General features: G+C 50.0%; 2 protein-coding genes across 5 annotated transcripts in view; both read left to right on the top strand.

Moving 5' to 3' along the window:
- The window catches only part of Prage (RNA exonuclease prage), a 31,324-nt gene extending 20,051 nt beyond the window's left edge, over positions 1–11,273 (top strand). For all 4 annotated transcript variants that reach the window (XM_078191182.1, XM_078191180.1, XM_078191179.1 and 1 more), the window contains one exon: positions 5,319–11,273. In XM_078191182.1, the coding sequence (XP_078047308.1) occupies positions 5,319–7,147 (1,829 nt within the window). In that variant the 3' untranslated portion in view covers positions 7,148–11,273. The remainder of the gene's footprint in view (positions 1–5,318) is intronic.
- The window catches only part of LOC144474801 (26S proteasome non-ATPase regulatory subunit 6), a 262,460-nt gene that overhangs the window by 211,680 nt on the left and 28,600 nt on the right, over positions 1–22,180 (top strand). The gene's annotated exons all lie outside the window — the stretch shown is intronic.

The following is a 22,180-nucleotide window of genomic DNA, read 5'->3' as shown; positions in this document are numbered from 1 at the left end:
GATCTCGACGAATTCGCGCGGGATTTCGACGCGCCGCTATGCGCAACGATTTATAAAATGTTTCCCGGCGGTGTCTCTTTGTCGCGAGGATTACCGCTGGCGGAAGAATCGCGCAAAAATATCGGTCTAGCTAAATATAGAAACACGTGATATATATTCATAACGATGCATCCTTATCGGGCTGTTTAGCATTGTCGTACGCACGCACATTCGATGCTAATGGCTGCCGGTTTCTGCAATGCCACGCGTTACGTCCTGACCCGCGATACATCCGACCTAGCGTGCAAGTTTCGCGGGAAGGAAAAAAAAAAGCAACCGTCCCATTAACTTCTTCGACTGCCATTCACGTCATCAAGGAAACAACGACTTCCTTGTTCGTGGTATAAATATATTTGAAGCAGCGGATCGACCTCCGGATCACTCGAAATCGAGAGTGCGTTTCTATAGCTGCACGCGGAAAGATCGCGTGGTCCGTTTGGATATATAGGATTTGTCGAGGGACGCCCGACTCGGAAGTCGGTTTAATTGGAACACCGCGGATCGGTCTGTGTGTGGGTCATCCAGGGAAATACGGCGCGCGTTCTCGTATCTTTCCGAGACCGATGCCAGTCGACGATGACTCGCGCCGTTCGCGCGGATCTTCCTGCAAAACGTTAGTCAGACTTCCCACGGTGACCAGGGATTTCCTCGAACAGTAAGACGTGTTTGCTCTTTCGCTCGCTCGCGCGCAAACGTTTCTGCTTGTTGCGGTCGCTCGTGCGCGCGCGCGGACTGGTCGCCGGATGATTTCATTAAATGACGCAACGGTACATATCGAAGCCGGTCATTCCATGCGAACGGGGATACACCGTGGTATTCCGTTATCCGATTCCCTCCCTCGGCACCTCCCGCCCTCGGTCTTCCTCGATCGCGAACACGCGGACGCTATCAGCGCGGCCGGCGAACGTTTTCGATCCAATTGATCCACGGTGTCGACCTTCTTCTTCCCTTCCTACCGCGCTCTCGCCGCTATTGTTCGTTTGAAATTTTCACCGAGGATATCGCTTACGAGAGACTCTTTCTGACGTAATTCTCGCTTACACGCGAGCCTTTGACGTAATTCTGCTATTTCTTTTTTTTTTTTGTTGTTGAACACCGACCGAGCCGGTACGAACTGCAAGAAACCGATGCGCTTTCGTCGTTTATTCGGAGGGTAGAACAAAAGCTGCGTTTCACCGCGAACACCGTGTACATTGAGAAGCCATTTCCATTCGGAGCCAGCAATTTTTATCTTAATTTTGGGAATTTCTGCGTTTTGGTACCATTTCGATATCAATTCCATGTGATCGCCTTCATTTTTTTTTTTGTAGGACGCATACAAGTTGAACCCTTTATAGAATAACGCTAATAACGATAGCGATCTTAATGGATAGGTAATATGGCAGTCTAGCAAAAATTCGTATAAATTGAAACCTACTTAGGCAATGAAAAAGTAGAAAAGGATGTTTGTACGCGTCTGAAATTTGTAGAAGATTGATCGAGTCATTATTGGTAATAACACGGACAATTCCATAAAAATTGCACTTGTTGTCCCGAGGTACAGTCCACGACACATGTGTACAGAGTTATCGAGGCACTTGACCTATTGTTTAAGATTGATGACTCCGAACGGTAATATACGAGTTTAACGCTACAGCTACCAAGCACTAAAAGCGACCAGTTCGTATCAAGATACAGTACCAGGTCGCAATCATTCGATCGCCATCTTGACTGATAGTTCCAGCGTTATCAGCGGTGTCGTCGGTACAACGCGACGGCTCCGTTCTCGCTCGGGAAAAATCGACGAACGATTTCACCGTCGAGAATCGCGTTGCGAGTCAACGATCAGAAGCAGCTCGGCGCTGTAATAAATTACGCAAAGGAGTGTACGTGTTACGATCGTGTTATCCCATTGCCTTACTCACGCAACGCCACGCGTCCTATCTGCGGAAAAGTCGCAAAACAATGATCGGCATTGACGGATGGCGCTTAATAATTATTTCGTCGATCGCGGTATCGCGAACAGTGCGCGCGCGTGGTCGATCGTTCGAGGAACTCCGTCGTTCGATCTTAACCCGTTCGATGATAACGCGGCTCAATAAGACGCAGATGCGTTTAACGAACTCGACCTTTATCCCAGAAAATCAAAGTCGAAAAACTCGCGGTGGCATTCGTTGGATATCGTTCGAACGACGGCGCGCGCGCGCGATGACTTTGTAGAAATAGAAATTGTTGCGGACTCCTCTTCGAGGATCGTCGGCTTTCGTTTCGAAGAGCGGTACAGATTTTTCTCTCGGTTATCAAGATCTCGCGGTTCGGACTTTCCTTGTGAAAGTTCTATCCGCCGCGAACACGAGCGGGGCACGATCGCGTCTCGTCTGGGAGGAGGGGTGGGGGGGGGGGGGGGCTGTTAATTGCGCGATGTATCGAGTCGATTTCGTCTGGAAGAAAACGTTGCGATACCGCTGTAAAAATGGGGGGAACAATTCTCGAACGGTCTCGAACGGAACGAGGATGATTATATTATGTATATTCGCTTTCTGTGGTTAAATTCATTTCAGCGTTGTTTCAGAGTTTAACGGCTACGGTACAACGCGGACCGTTGAATTCGTTTCGGCAACGGCTTCTCAAGTAGACGCGTGATTACGTTTAAAAAAAAATACCGAGGTGACCAGGAATGTTAAAGGAAAAAGATAAGATGTTTTCGCGAGCTATTGTATTCTGATTTGCGGACAAATGAACCGAGTGGCCGAGTTCCGTTCGAAACGAGAAATCTGAAAAATCGCGGTGTTTGGTTTGAAATTGGACGAACGCGGCACACGGTGGTTAAAACTTCAGACGATTCGTTTGTCAAAAATCACGGGAGCTTCAAAGTAGTCGGAAGCGATCTCCAACATTGTTTTCTTTATAAAACTTGCCTCGACGTTACCATTTTTATACACTTCGGACTATTTCTGGCTACATTGAAATCGATTAACGACACGAATTAATTGAAACACATTTTATCAACGAGCATCATGAATAACGCAAATTCGCGTTCCGGTGTATTTTAATAGACTATGAAAATGATTAGCTTTATCTTCCTCGTTACGTAATAACATAGAACGAGCAACGTATTATTTAAACGCGAAACTTCCGACAGAATGCCGTTCCGCGGGAGCAAAGAAAAACCAAAACCAATTGTTCTAAATACGGAAATTGAATTTTTGCCAAAACGTCCTGCTTGCCGGGAGCACCGTGCGGCGACGCGACTCGCGACAGAAAAGAAAGCGACCCTTAGCCGCGCGTCTGGCGAAAGTTGCACAAGCTAGAATCGTTAAACAAACTGCGCTCGTTGGCCCGGGCGAGTCGTTTCATTTGGCCGGCGTATCGCGATTTTAGGTGCATTCTCTTTTTATCTATAAATCCATGGTTCCGTTTCTCCGATCGTTTAAAAACAAAACTCTGTGGGCTAATTGATATGTTACGAACGACGGGTGCTATATACGCAAAGGAGATATTAAATTGGAGCAGCCTGTAGGACCAGAGAATTTCCTTCTCGGTTTCCCGTTTTCTGCTGGGAGGAAAGTTAAAACACGTTCACCCCGTGGTCCGTGGTGCGGATAATGCGTTGACATTATGAATCTTGTTGTACGCAGACAGAAGCTCGTATACGTTGATTCATACGTCCGTGGCAGGCTTTCACTTTCCACGTTTTTTTTTTTTTTTCGAATCGAATTGACCCACGCAGCAGCTCTCTCTCTCTCTCTCCCCCGTTCACACTCTCGTTCGCTTTCTTTCGGCTCTGTTCGACGGGGGTTAGATTCTAAGAGCGGTTGCAATCGATAGCGCAGCACCGGGCAATTAAAGCGAAAGGGCATCGTCGGAAACGTGGGGAAAAACGCAGTGCTCTGGTATACCTTGGGTTAATAAATTTCGAAAAGCGATCGTACCGTTTCCGCTGGATTGGCACCAAAAGCGCGTGTGGTAGCCGTGGCTAGGGCACCGGTTCAAGGCGGAAATATGGCGGTCTCTGGGTCAAGAGCGGCTCGGATCGATGCGACCGTGGGTCTCGCGGTGCATCAGTCGGTCGCAGCCACTGTAACCGCAGTCCCGAGACCTTCGGGCCACGTTTTCTCAAAGCCCGCTATACTCCTGACATCATTATTTCAACGACACGCCATTTCGGGTTTGAACGCGAACTTCGAAACGGCCGCGACTAACCAAGTGCACGCCAAGTGCAGCTTGCGAAGCTGTCTGTACCCATTTCTTTCGCATCCCCGTTTAAAATATCGTTTTAAAGCACGTGCACGCGAATCAAATGGATAAGCAGCTTAAGGAAGGTATTCTGGTCTAGAAGTACCGTAAGAACGATCTTCTTTCGTTACCGTTTTCTCGAACGATCTTGAAAATATGTTCGCCGAAGTCTCCGTGTAATAACTAGCAAGGGAAATCATGTTTTCTGTGTCGTCGGACACTTTATCTGTTTATTCGATTCACTGCAAATTTGGACACGATCTTCCGTAGACTCGTCGTTGTCGTCTCTGCTGATAATTGCCAATAAATTATGGATCTTTTCTAATATTTGTACATGCCAGAAACGTCGGGAAAAAGAAAGGACTTGCAAAAGCTAGTCTTCCGTTTTCTTGTAAATAAATCCCGAAGAATGCCTAACACACGGTATGCACTCTAGATCAGAATACATAAACGCTTAACGAGGCCGAACGAAATAAAAACAGCGACTCGGCCGGATCGAGGAAACGTGTTCCGTTCGCGATTACTTTCGAGCAATGGATATCGGTTTGCAACGAGAGATCCCTGGAGAACGATGATCGCAAGGAAGCCATTCACCTTGTCCCCCTCGTCGCTTTGGAATATCGTTAACGCGGGAGACCAAGCCAACAGTATGACTCACCGGTTGTATAAATAAAATCGCGTAAGAAAGTATCGCCAGACGTCGCCGGTTCGCGCGCTAAAGCCCGCGACAAACTTGGACCGCGAGTCATCGAGGTTTTCTATCGCGAACACAGTTTTCTCTCCGTTAGCCTCGCGTTCCTTATATTCCTGCCGCGCGACCTAATCGGACGTAAATCGGAGAGACGCGACGACCACCATCGCCCTTTCGATACGCTCGATCGCCGGAGAAAGAAAGATCGCGGGGCAAGCCGAAAGAGATAGGACAGAGATGCATGCACGTGTGGTGTGGAAAATTCGAAAGACCCCCTAACAATTATACGTGTGTAACGTAGGAAGCGATAGTAAGTCACCCGCTGCCTGGGCGAATGAACTGACGTATATATGTTTTTCTATGTGACATAAAGATTGCGGCCTGCGGCCGGAAGAGGAGTTCCTGGATCCTGGGGAGACCGATCGGTACGTCGAGTGTAAGGTGAGCAGCCGCGAGACGCCTTCGTCGACGAAGCCTTCTCCGTCGCCGTCACCGTCGCCGGGGAGCAAGAGCAAGTCCGCGGCCTCGTCGGCCTCGACCGCTTCTTCGACGTCCTCGACAGGCTCCGGCAACGGCGGCGCATCGCCGGGAGGCGGCTCGTCCTCGACGAAAGAAGATCGAGCCATCCTGAGCAGAAGGCAACGGAAGAATCGCACCAGAGCGCCGCGCGATCAGCGTCGCGAGCGCGACGACGAGCACGAGCATGAGGACGAGCAGCCGAGCCAGCAGGAGCAACAGCAGCAACGGCTGCGCAGACATCATCACTGCCGACAGGAGCACTATCCTAACAGTCCGACGAGGAGCTCGGAGTCCTCGCAAAGCTCGTCGACTTCGGCGAGGAGCCCAACCACGGGCACGAGGGGCTCGAGGAATCAATCGCAGAACGCGCAAGTCTCGCACCGCGAGGATAACAAACGCGGCGACAATGGGTCGATGAACAGAAACTCCTGCATGTACCACAGCAGCCAAAGGAAGGAGCTGCATCATCTGAGCGACGCGTCCCTAGCCTCTCTGCTGCGTAGATACACGCTGACCGGGGAGGATCTGGCTCACTTCGGCTACCCGTTCGAATGCAGCTACTATCCGGGATCGGCGGTGATCATCAATCACCCTCAACCGCCCGTGGGTCTACCGACCCGAGGCTACCATCATTTGGATGCGAACGCGCGCGAGTTTGTGCCGGGTAGCGGGACCACCTCCTGGACTATGGAAAGCGAGGCCGACAGCGGGAACTGCAGCGGCAGCTCTCAGGAAAGCTCGGACCAGGAGCAGGAGAGCGCGTCCGACAGCGACAAGAGCTCGGACATCGGCGAGTCGTCGTCCTCTTCTTCGACGGACTCCTCGTCGTCGTCCTCCTCGTCCTCCTCCGGGTCCAGCTATCACTTCCAGGAGAAATCCAGAAGAGAGTGGATCCCGCATTCGTACGAGCTGCTCGTCGGCGAAAGGAAATGTGCCAGGTGCTACAAGAACTTTTACGTCAACCGAAAAGACGGCGAGTACCTGCAAGAGGAACGGTGCTTCTACCATTGGGGAAAATGTAGGAGCGGCATGGCCGGATGTCCCTACAGTAACACCTGGGAGTGCTGCCAGGGCAGAGAGACCTCCAGAGGCTGCACCATTGCCAGTATGCACGTGTGGACCGGTCTAGAACCTGGTTACAACGGTCCCTTCGACGACTACGTTCGTACCCGACCCGCCATGACTGTTCCTAAAGACGGAAACTACGGCGTGTACGCCCTCGACTGCGAGATGTGCTTCACTCGGCGGGGTCTCGAGGTCGCCAAGGTTACGGTGGTCAGCATGGACGGCATGGTGGTCTACGACACGCTGGTGAGGCCCGATGCCGAGGTGATCGACCACAACACAAGATTCAGCGGAATCACCGCGGAGGACCTATCCAGAGCGTCCAAGAGTCTCAGGGACGTGCAGGACGACCTGACCAGCTTCGTTCACGCGGAGACGATAGTGATCGGTCACGCGCTAAACAACGACCTCAGGGCTCTGAAGTTGGTTCACACGACCGTGATCGACACCTGCGTCGTGTTCCCGCATTTTCTCGGCTACCCGTTCCGCAGCAGTTTAAAGAGTCTCGCGAGGGCGGTGCTCAGGAGGGAGATCCAGACCACGGAGCACGACTCCGTCGAGGACGCCAGGATCACCGTCGATCTCATGCTGAGGAAACTGCGGCACGATCTCTCGTAGAATCGTAGGACACGGGAGACAAGATAAACAGAACGAGAGAGAGAGACATTGACGGTGCCGCTTGGTAACGAGAGAAGAAATAACAGTGAACGAACTGTCGGGAGGCCGCAGAGCATCCTCCGTACCGGTATGATCGACGCGATCTCGAGGTCTCGTTGCGCCACGGTCCCCTCGTTAGCGCCCACACCACCCTTCCTCCCCTTTACGATCTCTTCTTCTGTATCTGCTCCTTCTCCTCTCCACCTCTTTCGGTTCTTTGTCCTGTGCTCCTCTGTTCGTAGCCTCGAAGCCGACAGAAAAAAGAAGGTGCTAACGAGAACGGACACCGCGCGCAACCTCTTCCGTCAGTGTTCAGTTCCAAGTGAAGTCTGTGATACATTACATATACAGAAAAAGAAACTACAGGGGCGCGGACGCGCCCGCGATCGTTCTTTATCGCGATCGCTCGCGATCTCGGAATCGTCGGGGACGCTCGCGCTTCGTCGACTCGTCGCTCGCACAGATCAACCCTAGACATTAAATCGCGTACACACACGCTCGCTCACACACACACACACGCATATACGACCGTTCATAAAGCTCAGTCTCGCATATAACACGACCGTTTTCCTCGTCCTCGTCGTTGTCGTTGAGGAATGGTCTTTGCTCGAACGCGTGCAGGATACACGGCGGAGAACAGGTGCACCGGCTCTCGAGTCGATTCGCAGGACCAAGTCACGATGGTTTTATTAACGATGATTCGTCGAATTTGGTTTTTTTACGAAAGAGACACAAAGTTGGCCTCGAATCGAAAACACTTCCAGTCCCTTTGTAATCGCATTTGTCTCGACGCGAGCCGGTGTATCCTGTCCTCGGCGGTGCTACCCTGATTCTCATGATTTCATTATGTTGATTTTCTTTTCTTTCTTTTTTTTCTTTTCTTTTTACCGAAGAATCTCCGTTTTTTTTTTTGTACCGAATGTGAAAACGTTGCGACGATTATACGTTTGTTTCTTTGACGGCGGTTGCGTACCTTACATATGTATAAGCGTATTGGAAAGAATCAGGATCGCGAACAGAAGTCACCGGTGGTCCGATCGTGAAGATCGACGCTAGAACGACCGAGCGCTGAAGGCACGTTTAATAATAACAAGATCGTATCTATGACTAGGTATGTCCGGTTATTGCTCAGAAATGCGTCTTTTACAGTCTCGATAATTGAAAAAGCAGCCCGCCAATTTTGTTGGGTTCGGTAGTTCTAGCGTTCTAGCGTTAAATGGCGTTCGTCGCGGTTCCCGATCAAGATTGCTGACCGCTTGTAATAAAATTCAGTTTCCCATAACTCTGTCTCTGTTCGTCCCCGGAAACCATGTCGTTGACTCGGCGAAACGAATACTGCCTTAGAACAGTCGCAGCAGACAGTTGATACCACGATCTGCACAACACCAACTCGCCAACTTGTTCTCTCGTTCGATACACTCTCGAACCCATCGACGTTCCAATCATCAATCCGATCTCTCTCCTTTATCCTCGCTCGTAAATAGCGACGTCTTTCCATTTCTCGAATCATGCGCTGCGGATTTTATGCATTTACAACACGAAGCAAGTAGGTGCAATTTGAAATAGTGATAGATGGAACAACATCAACCGGTTAATATTACCAACGACCTGTTAACAGCAACTGGAATAATTTAATCTGTGAAAACGATAAGACTGAATTTATTTATATTTTTTTTTCTCGAGATCTTCGTCATAAGTCACGCTTGAATCTATTAGATCATTTTCCGTGAAAGCAACCTTATAATTTCAATAATCGTGAACGAAAGCAATACGGATCGTCGCGATTTTGCATAAAGATCCGCAGTCGAACCATCACAGTTCCCATAGAGCCGCAGAGTCTTTTTACAACTCTGACACAGCAGCGAAAGCCTTGTTCGTCCTTCGATCGTTCCGGCAAAACCGAGAAAGCGATGGGATTGAAAGAAATGTTCGGTAGTCTAATTTTCCACTGCCCGCTCGCTTCCCCACACCGGGGATGTTGTCTTTTTTTTTCTTTTTTTTTTTTCTTTTTTTTTTCTCTTCTTTCCGTCATCCGACCCCGTTCCACTTCTTTTCCACGGTGATCCCCGTCTCCGGGAACGTGACGAGCAACGTTCAACAACACCGTGTCCCTTTCCACGGAATCGATCGATAAATCTGTACGTGTCCCGCCGTATAAATCATCCTCGAACGTGGACAAGGTCTCCGGGTCCCCCGAGAACCGCGTGTCCGATTTCGGCTCACGGCGAGATAACGGCGCGATCCGTGATTCCACGCGCGTCGCTTCGGACGACGTTAGCGGGCGCGTAGAACATGGTCCGGATCGGAAAATTTCTCCGACGTCTTATCGTCGTCCGTGCAGTCGTCGATCACGCCGACACGAAATGTTCGTAGAACGTTGCTCCGTCCCGACGATGTACAACAGATTCGACAGTTAACAATGTTGCGATCTTCGATTGCTCCGTCGTAGCGACACCGCGCGACGCTTCGAATCGTAAACCGAGCATCAAATCTACGATCATTGTATTTTGCGTAGAGAAGAGGTCGACTGTTCGACGTGGGTGATATCAAAGTACAGTTAAGAATCGTATCGTTTGTATGAATTTTTCTTGCGCGACCGAAATTACAAGACACCGATGCAGAAGGTTTTCGGACGGAATGCTCGCTGGACCACCGTGACCGTTTTGCGATCGTTGTAAATATCACGACTGTCAGTTTGTAAAACCGATTAAAACGTTCACTGCCGCATCGGTTGCGTACACGTGTAAACGCATCCTTCTCGATCAAATATAGAAACAGTTCAATTGACCTATTGAAACAGACTCATCTTTGCTAGAACATATAGCAAACCGTGTTTCGATTTCCGTTTCCTTAACAGAGTTGCACCGAGGTTGCCGGCGGCGTTTTATGGAAGCGATGCGGCAAGCGAACGCGTTAAGATGTTGCTAGTAGCCACGACTGTAAGCGTCGCGGCGCGATCCGCGGCGTAATCGAACGTTGTATGCTGCGACGAAAAACCGTCCGCCATATCTGACCGCTGCCGAACGATCGACGCATGTGTCTGGTCTGTTGTCGCCTACCTGGAAAATCAATTGTAAAACTCGCCGGCGTTTACGCCCCCCCGTAGCGTCGCGGCGCGCCGACATCGATCGGAGAAATCCTCGCGACGTTACGGAGGGAACGAGACCCGCGCCCTTCGCAGCCGACGTCGCCATTCGATTCTCGATCGTCGGGACGCCGATTTATCTCCGAAGAAGAAACGGAGAGAGAGAGAGAGAGAGAGAAGTCGACCGTGTAACGAAACGAAACGAAAAAAAGAAAAGCAATATGTCATTCGCCACGCATTACATACACAAGCGCGCGTGTACCGCATACGTAGACGCGTTCTCATCGCTTTGTAAATAGCGCATAATATTTATTCAAACGCATCGCAAGACAAAGTACCTGTGCATCCTCTCATCGAGGGACGTTCCTCCGTGTGTTTCGAGCGACACGAACGGTCCGAGTTCGCGAGGATTCGTTCACGACCGATCATCGACCCCTGACCTTTTCCTTCTATCCCTCTCCTCCCCTTCCTACCTCCCCCGCCTATCGCCTCCCGAATCCCCCCCAACCCTCCCCGTACCTCTTTTCTTTGTTTTTCTTTTTTTTATTATCAAACAAGTAATCGTTATGAAATAACGCCGCTGTTTACCTTTTGTACCGTTGCTGGGAGACGGGTGGACACACGCGGCATTGTCTCCGCTCTCTCCCAGGAGATATATACTACTTGAAAAATAAACGATGCATCTCTGATACTGAACCTGTCTGACTCGATCAACTCGCGTTCGCGCGCGCGGGCGTGGAAACCACGGAAATTGTCCGATTCCGTTCGAGGGTGGGGCCCCCCCCGTATTCCGGTTTAGAGTCGTATATTTTCGCGGCGTTTTTCCGTCGGGGTACCGCAGAGCGCGCGGGCCCGACGCGGTTTTCTGGTTCGCCCGCGAACAGCGATCCGAGACGAGAACAAACCCGGCGCGAAACGAATAAATAAAGTTGATTCCGCCGCGAGGGCGTGACGCGACGTCGCCTCGGCCGTATTTCACGCGACGAGCCTAACGCGCGCGCCCACCCGATACAATATAATGCAACGCGGCGCGAGCCGCGCACGGCCGCCCCTCGCAGCAGCCAGTCATTGTGCCCGTTGATTTTTATCGTTCGCGAGAACGATGCTTGAGAAACCCGCGCGGCACGGAGAGTCGTCGTGTCCCGTCCCTCGGCACCGCGCGCCGTCGGATGAGGTTTCTCGATGAATCATCGGCCTTGGGGCGGGATACCGTTCGAAACCGTTCGACCGACGAAATTTCGAGCGGTTTTGTCGTACGGTCCACGGGGATCGCGCGGACAAAAAAAATATTTCACAATTTTCGGCGAATTCGTTTCACCCCGGAGGGAAGAAACAAGGCTGTCGACGAGAGCGAGTGTTTGACGAGCCAACTCGTCGCCGAGTGCCTCGTCCGACGGTTGACAATTATTGGAACGTTAACCGGGTATAAAGTCCGCGGCGGTTCGGTCCGTCGACTCGTTACCGCTCGAGGTCTCCGAATTACGTCGAAAGTCAAATAGTCGGGAAGAGGCTCGGCGCGAGGAGCGATTCGAAAAGAGGGACGAGGGCGAGGAACAGCCGCGAGCGAATCCTCGCGGCTCTCGTCCCTGACGATCGGACAATGGGAAGCGACACGGATCCTGACAGGCCCGGTAACAACGGGCTCTCTTGTTTCTTTCCGGCGGCCATTTTTTTCTCTCCCCTGACCTAGATATAAAGTCGAGTAAAACAATCGTGGCCTGCCGATCGTGACCAAAAACTGCGATCGGCTTTTTCTTTTGTCACGGCCTCTGTGTACGCATCGGCGAGAGAAACGATAACGCGGCGGGGCAAGATGCGGGACCGAGAGCTGTCCGCTTTGTTCTCGATTAAGGCGATCTCTCGTATCGGAGAGACCTAATCGGTGCTCGCATCTTCGTTATCGGAGCTCGGGATCGAACCTTGGGCGAGCGGAAGGTCGGCGCTCAACAATGGATCGCTCGGACGCGCGGCGTCGCATTTTGATGAACAACTGAAATTTCTGTCGCCGCGAAAACGCGACCGCGTTCGCTCTTTCATTCGTTCGACCGCTTAAAAATTGTTAGTAAATAATTGTTACAAAGTAGAAACTGTAAACTGTGATATTCGGTACAGGTTGATCGTTTGTTTTTTTTATTAAAATATTTGACAGTGTAAATCATTCGCAACGCTCTTTACGTTATTTTTCTTTTCAACGTATTCGTATTTCACAGTATTCTTACCTGCTGTTTGCATTGTACAATGATCAAGGTACTCTCGAGTTTTCTTAAACGTTAAAACAAACGAAAGATTAAACAACGGCGGTAAATTTATTTCTGGTAAGCCATTGTGCGCCGACTCGGGCCGATCACGCGCTCGGAAAGACGCCGCCGCGGCTTATACTTTCGATTCCGTTAGAAGATCCATCCGACGTCGAACACGCGCGTCCGCAGACTTTCCCGAACGCTTCTCTTGTTATTTCCGTCGCTCGAAAGCGGCCGAGTGCCGATTGCGTAATTCTCGCTTCGCTAACAACCGACGAACGGAAGATGGACGACGCTCGGACGCGCCACGAAAAAAAAAAAGAAACGGTTTTCCAAACGGGAAACCGGTCCGTCGATACTGGAAATTCTACGGATCGCAGAAAAAAAAAATTGCGAACATTGTCGCGTCCGTGCAATTCCGATTTTACGCGATTATGGTCGGTGCCGCGACGTCGAGATCGGTGGTCGTGCGCGTGGCCGGCCGATTCCACTTGCCGCCCGTCCGTTTATGGTTCGTTCGATGATCGGTCTTTTTTAAACTCTCGCGCGCGTAGTCGATTTCTCAAGCGGAACGAATTTAAAGGTTTCCAAACGACCGGCGAGAAGAATCGGCTCGAAGGATCGCCGGAATCGTAAATCTCGGCGGAACGATCGATGCCAGCTTGTCTGCTCATCGATCGACTCCGTCGATGACCGCATCGCGGTGTCGCCGATTTCGTTGCGGTTGTCGCGCAAGCCGTGCGCAAACGTGCTGTCTCGTAGTTGCTGCTCTTCTTAACCCCTTTGCGCTCGGAACCGTTTAACTGTAATCCGGGATCATTTTTCTAGCATCGTCATTTTACTTCGGAAAGCGTACTTTAACCCTTAGCGGACGACTGGCGGATATATCCGCCCCAGCGTGTTTACCTTAGCGGACGGCTGGCGGATATATCCGCCCCAGCGTGTTAAACGCGTACAAAATTAATCGCGACTCGACAGTTTCACTTTTAACACTTCTCTAAACTTTGTCGGTATAAACATTATTTTAACATTATTTTAACATTATTTTGGGGAAGAAAGAAAGTGTTAGAATATTTCCAGTAGCGCCTCAGAGTCACCGCTCGAGCGCAAAGGGTTAACATAGTTACTAATATACACCGGCGCGTTAAATTTCGTTCTCTCGAAACACACTTCGCTCGATCTCTCTTATTTGCGTTTATAGTCATCGACGGCACCATCCGTCGCCCTCGATTACTCCATCGTTTTTACTTCGTCTCGTCTCGACAACACCGTAATATTTTAAACCAAGAGAATCGCGCTCGGTCGCAGAAACGATAATAAATTCTGCAAACAGCGCGATCCCTTTTCTATCCGAAGTTGTTCCGAGCACCGGGTGCATCGTCTTCTGGACTCGCGTATCGTTAACCGATAAGTCATCCGGACGGAGCTTCCTCCTCCTGTAAACGAATAAACAGGAAATATACATAATATCGAGAACCCGGAACCGCGAGCCGCGCAGTCCGTCTCTATTCTAATCTGTGAGCGCGATTGTTTGCCGACGTTGTTGGCTCGCGGGTGACGTAGATCCTGTGATCCAACGATCACGAGGAGCGCCGCGGCGTTGGACGGCGCGTGTAGCCAACAGCTCCGAGGTGGGAAACGTGTAACGAGCGGGTTCTTAATCGCGATGCATCGAGGATCGAATTAGTCTCTGTCTCGAAGGATACTTGTTGTTGTCGATGAGCGTTGCTCTGTGAAAATAAACGGGAAAGAAATGCGTGTCGGGTAACACGGTTGCGTAACCTGCCGAGAAACCATTATAGAGAGAGAGAGAGAGAGAGAGAGAAGCAGCAATCCGTTAGGCAAAAAGACGAGTCGTTAATCGAGACTCATTGTACGAATAACGGAGGTTCGATTGGCGCCGAAGAAAAGATTTGACCTTCCGTCCTCGCCTCGTGTTTCTTCGTCTAACAGTCATCGAACCTTCTTCCTTCTCCTCTTCCCCCACTGTTACATCATCGGCTCTTTCCTAATCCATCCCGGGAAGATTAGAATCCATTAAATTCGTAAAGAATGTCGCCGAGCAGTCGGCAAATTCGAGAGAAAAACCGAGCCGCGTTCCGTCGTTAAAAAAGAACGTGTCACTTCCACGAGTCTAAATCGCGGACAGCCTCGAGTGCTATGATCGAGCATCAATGGGTCCAGGCTCGATCATCCCGAAACACGCGCGTATCTTTCTCTATCAATCTGCGCGCCGTCGCGTTCCAAAGACGCGGGAGAATCTTTCGCGATAACGGCGCGGATCGCTCGCGATTCGTACAAAATACGCGATCGAACCACGGCGATAAGAACGAGATTGCTTTGTCCAGGAACACTGCCAAAATTTCTTTATCGCGTGCCTTTCCTTTCGCGTAAACAACGAACAATCGGAACTTCCGGTCCGAAGACTCTATCAATCTTCCGCGATATTCTGTTTTTTTTTTTAATTTCCGTTCGAGATAAGCATGGTCGCGCGTCGCAATTCTCGATCGAAATCCGCGCCTAATCTACGCGCCGGTCGCCTAAAGCAGCCTATTTTCGACGGTTCGATCGAATCGAACATGCCGGAAGGATTAGCATCTGCAGGAAGTGGCTCGGAGAACGTATCTCGAAAAATTGACTAACAAAGCCGGGAATATAATCGCGACTTGCAGAATTGAGGGAACAGTTCGCCGTTGAAGGGTTACTTCGTCTCACCTATCGAGAGAACCTAGCATAGGACAACCACCGAAAAGCAATAATTTACTGCCCTTAGAAGTTAGCGTAGCATAGTGCGCGACGGTTCTCGACCCGACCATCCAAGATCCGAGTCGAGATAAGGAGGTGATTCTCCGATCGGGGACGGGTTGAGAATCGCTTAGAATTAATAGCCGAATAGCAATATAGTGTCGTCGAGGAGCTGTCGACGATCCACGGTGTCCGAGCGGTTATGCTCGTGAGTTAGGCGCCGCGGTAGATTAACCACCGTGCAGATTTCGATGCTAAAGACGGGACAGTCGGCAATTATGATGCCGGCACCTTCGCGCGGGGAACGTAATCGGTCGACGCGACCGTAATTGCACGTCTCGCGACCGTTTCCGTATTTTCTGCGCTCAGCGTCGCGGCTCGTCGGCCACGAGAGTCATATTGCGTCACGCCGGTCCATCGTTATGCAAATTCGGACGGCAGCGACGCGCCGTCTAACTGCTCCCGAATTCAAATTTGGTTCACTCGGCCGTCGGTTTTGAGATGAAAAAAACAAAAACTGGAAAACCTCTGCGTGCCTTGTCGACCTCTCTCGGACGAGATCGCCTCGCCGACGAAGTTCGAGCGGAAAGGTCGCCCGAGTTGCATCGCTTTGTTCGCGAGCAGACATCGAGCGCTCGCTTCCGCGATTCCTGCTTTCTCTTTCTCTCGACGCCTCCGTCTCCGCGACACAAATCCCGAATGTTGATCTCCTCCGCCAAACAGCCGATGTAATATAGCCAACTGAGACGACGGGGCAACGCATTTCGCTCGCGGCGGACTTGCGGACGCTCTCGCGCGAAACCGCATTTTTATAGACGCATTAACGGACGGCGGGAAATTTATTTTTTACTAACGACCGTTCGGACGATTAACCGTCACCGCCGTTGGAAACGTCGGTCGTTTGTTAACCCCTTGCCGTACCGTTTTCTTTACAATTCCCACGATTAGAATCCTTTCGATCGCACTAATTTCATCGAAGAAAAAGGAATTTTATATTTATTATTTGCTTACGTTTGCTCCGATATTTAAATATTGCTGACAAGAGAGCAATATTTAATTCTTACTTAAAGGAGCGGATGAATTGAATTCATACCTTATCACTAAAAAGTTCCATCACGTGTCTGGCTCGTTAAAGTACGGCAAAGGGTTGATCGCGCCGTGAACGCACGCGGTGCTCTCGAAAGACGATCGACGAAGGACTTCGCGAAACATCCCGACGATCGATGGCGATGCGACCGCCGTATTGGGAATGCATGGAGATTGTAAATACGTGTAATGAAACCACTGTTCTCGATCCGATCCAATTCGCCGTGGATCGGTGCATATCATTGTCGAGATCGTAACACCGTGGCGAACGTTTCGCGCGGCACGAGGCGTTTGCCTCGGACACGATTATGTTACCTCGGAATCGAGGAAATAAACGAGTCGAATATTTCGTGATAATCTTTCCCCGGTCATCTTTCCTGTCGACCACTCCCGTAAATACGGTGTACCCCCGACGACGACGCAGAGAAATGTCCTGTGTGTCCTGTACAGGACAAAATGTACAGTGTGTGCTGTACCATATTCCTAGATATCCTAACTGCTTTATTTCCCTATGTTTCATTAATGTAATATATAATATATTTATATATTATATTATACTATATTATATTTTACTATATTATATTATACTATATTATATTTTACTATATTATATTTTACTATATTATATTACACTATATTATATTTTACTATATTATATCATAATATTTAATATAAGTTAGTTAATATAATATCGCAGGATCAACATGAAAAAAGAAGGAAGAGGATAGGGTTAGAACAGCATGATACGGTACAAGAGAAATAAATAATCAGTATAGTGCATTGAAGTGACGACGACGCAAGCTGGGGATTTTTATGTATTTATTTACCAGAGAATTTTGTGTTTATTTAATGGAGAACAACTTGGAAAACTGCAAATGAATTGAAACGATCTAGGTATAAATATAACGCTATCTAAAATATACTATCTATCTACCTCTTGCGCCTCGAATGAAACCAGACAGTATTTATCTTGCACGAAGATCCGCGATCTTGTAACCGGGTTACAAAGATAATATTAAAAAATCGTATTAAAAGTGATAGAGAAGTGGTAAGAAGGGTTAACTCCTTGCACTATGATAACGAGTCAGACTCGCGATAAAGAATTCAAACGTGATCTACTAAATATGAATATTATTAATGTATTTCAAATTTAAAGCAAATTTAATTCTTCTGTTATCAAAGTACAGAAACGAAGGTAAATAAAGACAATAGAAGAAATAGGAATTGTCTAGTCCTATTAAAGAAAATATTAATAATGAATATATGCTAATTGACACAGCATGGAAGGAATGATAGTGCAATGGGTTAACAGAGAAAGACATGGAAGAACGAACAGGTATAAAAAATCGGAGATTTTGAAAGTTCGAGCTACAAGGAAAAGGTCGAGCGAATATATTCGAGGAGGCGGAACTGCATCGCCGGGCGTTCGATATGCAATTTCTATAAACGCGTTTCGACACCGCGCGCCGCGTCTCTCCTGATCTTCTTCAAAAGTCTTTTGGCCGCGCACCTCGGCGAAGAGCAGGTACCATTATCCGCTCGGAAAAATAGGATTCCGCTCGCAATGCGGCCGGCTTCGTGACCGAGTGAACGAAGGGGGTGGTTGTCGCGCGCGGCGCGCCGCGCGACGCGCGCACGGTGCGCGCACCGCAACCGGATTTGCGTGGTGCAAAGCGAAAGTACAGGCGCGGGTCCCCCGCGATCCTCCTCCGCGTTTTGCACGGTTACGAGGCGTTATCGAGACGCTCGCGAGAAGCAACAAAACGGCCGCGGTGTTTCACCTCACGTGACGGGAACGCGTTTCTCTCGGCGGAGAGAAACTCGGACACGATCGGCGGGTTCGGGTTTTCGGTTGATTTCAAGAATGGAAATTTCGCCGTTTCGACGTTTTCGTTTTCGGCGCGGCGCCGAGACGTCGCCGGAGATTTACGCGGAATCTCCTGCACGGTTCTCGGTAATCGTAAAACGAGTGAGAGAGAGAGAGAGAGGGAGGGGGGGAGGGTCTCGGCCGAACCGTTGGCACCGGGCAGCGCCGACCGCCACGTTTCCCTCGATGCTCTCGGAATCGGAAGGTTTTTACGCGGGTCAGGGACGTTTCGGGAGGCGTTGCCTCCTTTAAATTTATCCTTCACGGCCGCACGAGCTAAACCGGTGTCGAAGCGCGTACGGGCCGCAGGGGTCGTCGAACCGCAAAACCTGGCCGATTCTACTCGAAAGACGAACAGATCGCGAGCGAGAGGTGAACGATCGATCCGGCCCGTCCATCGACGCGAATCGCCGCGAACCGATAATTATTCTTGCCAGAATGAATTATACAACGACCGAGTCGGGATTACGATCCGTGAATCTACCGATCGCCAGCCTTCGATACCACACCGGTTCGAAGGCTGTGTCGCGCGTATCCCAGAAAACATTCCTGACGATGTTTCTGTCGCGGACGTTCTTCTTCTGTTTCGGGAGTATGGTACCGTTAGGCCACGTCCCACCCGTCGGAAACCCGAATCGAGAAAGAACATTGCCGGAGCGGTTCGATCAGTTGTATCAATTTATGCAAATAATACTGTGACTCGATTAGACCGCACCTCGATTAGGCGATTCGATCGAGAAGCGATCAGAATTTTGCTAATAAAAATCAAGCTCGCTGCTCGATAGTCGCATCTCTTACAGTAGATAGACCATCTCAAACAATATTTGAATTATAAAAAATTAAATTGCTTCTTTGTTAGGCGTTTATTTAATTTTTTTCTTTCTTGTTTCATCTCTTTTATTCCCTTAACTAACCAGCGAAAGCAAACGCTCGTCCGTCTGCCGGTGGACAGTACACGAACAATAGATTCTATCCAGCCGTATCGGAAATTGTCTACGACTCGATGTATAAACGTTGAATCTTCGTCGATTCGATCGTATAAAATAAACAGCGTTTCACTGCGCGGACCGTGTTCCGATGATAAAAGATTCGGACGACAGCGGCTCGGACGATCTCGAATAAATAATCTTGGAGTATCTCGAATAAATAAACGGCTCGTTGCAACGATCGAATCGCTAATGTTTCGCGGGTTCGGCGGGGGCTCTCGGATCGACAATCGGTCGGATTCGGTCGACGCGAATACCGTCGCCGGATAATTCCGGTCGCCGGCTCAAGGATTCCGCCGAAACCGCCCACGCGGGCGGGCATAGGCGGGTTGTTCGTACGGCATTCGGTTGGAGCGTGTCGGATCATCGAGCCGGTGTGCGTGACCGTCAAACCGTGGCTCTTCGCGCGCGACAAAGATAAAGCGGGACGAGAAGGAGAGCGGGGGGGGGGGGGGGGGGAGGCTGCGCGCAATACGTTTCTCGAACCAGGGCATGTCAAGCCGAGAAGCTGGTTCCAGAGAGAGAAAATCCACCCGAGTCTCTCGCGCGCGCCGAGCAACAACTTTCTTGTCGAAGATAGAACGCGTGGGCATTCTGACGACCGACCACCGACAACAGAGTCTCTCTCTCTCTCTCGAGGAGACGGTGAACCGTTTCCCGGGGAGGGACAGAGGGGGGGGGGGGAGAGGGCGAAGGAACTTTCTCCGTCTCCGTTGCTGCGCGAAGCTCCACCTTGAACGTTCCCGCGGCTAGAAACTGTCGAAAAAAAGAGCGCGAAGTTTATTCGAAAACGTTGCACGGCACGTGATGAACGCGGTGTATCGAGAACAACTATATGATCGACGACGTTTAAGACGATTCCTCTATTCGTCGATTTCTCGAGACATCTCTTTAACCCTTTGCGCTACGATTACTTTCGCGCTTTGTTCACTGACACTTATTTGGCCTTTATATTTTTAATAGCAGGACCGGACAGACTTTGTTTGTTTTATTGTCTTCGTGTACTATCGTGTACTATCATTTATTGTCTTCGTTTCTAGCTTTTGATGATGGAAAAATTCAATTTATTTTCGATTTAGAAAAATAATAATATTCATATTTAATAGAAATTGCGTGGAATCTTTGTCCGACTCGTTATTATAGTGCAAAGGATTAAAGATACTTCTTCTTAATGACCAATCAGCCTTCCATTATTTCCGATGTAATTGCTACTGATTTATGAATGCGGGCCAATTCGTCGCATCCTTAAATAACAACATACAACAAAGATCAAGCTACGGTGAAAATCGTCAGACTGTGTTTCCATCGAATTGATCGGGCAATATTGAGCGCGAAGAGCTGCGATGCTCTTCGGCGAGGACGTTGGATCCCGACCGGATGATTCCTGTCGCTAAACTCGTATGCCAGCCGCGTAGCACCGACAGGAATCATTTCGCGTTCTCGCCGTGATCGAAATCCAAAGCGGCCGAAAACTCGTCGCGAGCCGACGGCAACGAGCCCGGACAAACTTCTCCGCCGTAGAGGAAAAGTTTCGACGGGGCCGCGCGACACTGGAAAGCTCTAATTATCAAGAACCGCAGAACAGAAGCGGTTTGTTGCTCTCGTTCGCGCAAACAAGTCCCGTGTCCCGTGTTTGCCGCGTACTGATAACGATAACGGATCCGTCCCCGTTGTTTGCGCGCCCGTGGAAACGGCGCAGAAAACGACCGGTAAACAGCAGGACGAAAAACGGCGGATCGACACGGATCCCGGCGCGATTGCGGTCGCCGACGTCCTGGAAAAATCGGACGATTGCAAAACAATCGGAGATGATAAAGAAAAGAAAGTGTGTCACGATAATGCCCTGGCTTCTTCGGGTCGCGTTAAAAATTCATCGCGTTCGGCGACGTGTCGAAAGAGCCCGCTATGATATTAGGAACGCCGGAAAGTTCCGTCGCGGAATATCACCGGGCCTCGACGGCAGCCTTGCTCGTTGGATCTCTCTGTAAACGTTTCGTGGATGTTCGAACGGGAGAGAGGAGGCCGTCGCGGGGCCGGATAGAAAAGTAGGGATGGAGGAGGCGCAGGATCGTTGCATCCTTCGACTTTCGATCCATCGAACTCGTTTTTGCTTATCACGTCGGCGGAACAGCTTTTCGTTATCCTGATCGCTCGCGCCACTTAACACGATTTTATTTCATCGACTTTCTGGAAAATTTCTCTTTCGCGCCTCTCCCGATGAGATGAAACGAAACGCGCGCGCCGATCGAACGAAGAGTCCTCCCCGCGACTGCGAGTCCGAACGCGATATCGAGGATTCGGACGATCGATGGTACCGCGGTTCGAATTGAGGGCGGAGACCGGTTCGTCGCGAGATCACGGCGTTCGAAGAAATTCGCGTGTTTCGGGTAATTGCCTCCGCTGTTTGCAGGACCGATTAACGACGGATCTCCCACTTCTTTTTTTTTATCCGATCGCGAATCCGCGATTCTCGCGCGACCATTCCCGAAAGCCGAAGAGAAATATATCCGTCGGAAGGTGTCGGATGTCCCGCGATCGGCGAGATCAATGGAAACGCAAACGATATCGAATATTCCGGTGGTTCGTTCGACCATTGCCGATTGGGAAATCAAACGGAAGACTCGGACGTCGTCGGTTCGTCCTTAGCGGTCCGCGTTATGCGCGATTGCGACACAACGCGTGCTGTTCGACGCGTTCGCGTGATTCTTCGCGTGCTGGCGACAGGATAGCCGAGAGAAACTTTGACGCGCGCCGATTTCGGGAAAACATTCCTGGGATCGCGTTGCAGCATAGCATCTCGACGTTATCGTGGAAACGTGTTGATTGTTGCTAAGCGTCGTGGAAACGACGTCAATCAGCCTCGCGTGTGTCTCTTCTCTCTTAGACAAGATTGTTTTTCGCCTCGAGGCCGGAATGTGCTAATCGAGATCCGAGAGGGATCGTTGACGCAAAAGTTCACGTTCCGAATGTTATCCGTACGCTGAC

Source organism: Augochlora pura, chromosome 9 (assembly GCF_028453695.1).
Source record: "Augochlora pura isolate Apur16 chromosome 9, APUR_v2.2.1, whole genome shotgun sequence".
Classification (NCBI taxonomy): domain Eukaryota; kingdom Metazoa; phylum Arthropoda; class Insecta; order Hymenoptera; family Halictidae; genus Augochlora; species Augochlora pura.
This window is presented reverse-complemented; position numbering and strand designations above follow the sequence as displayed.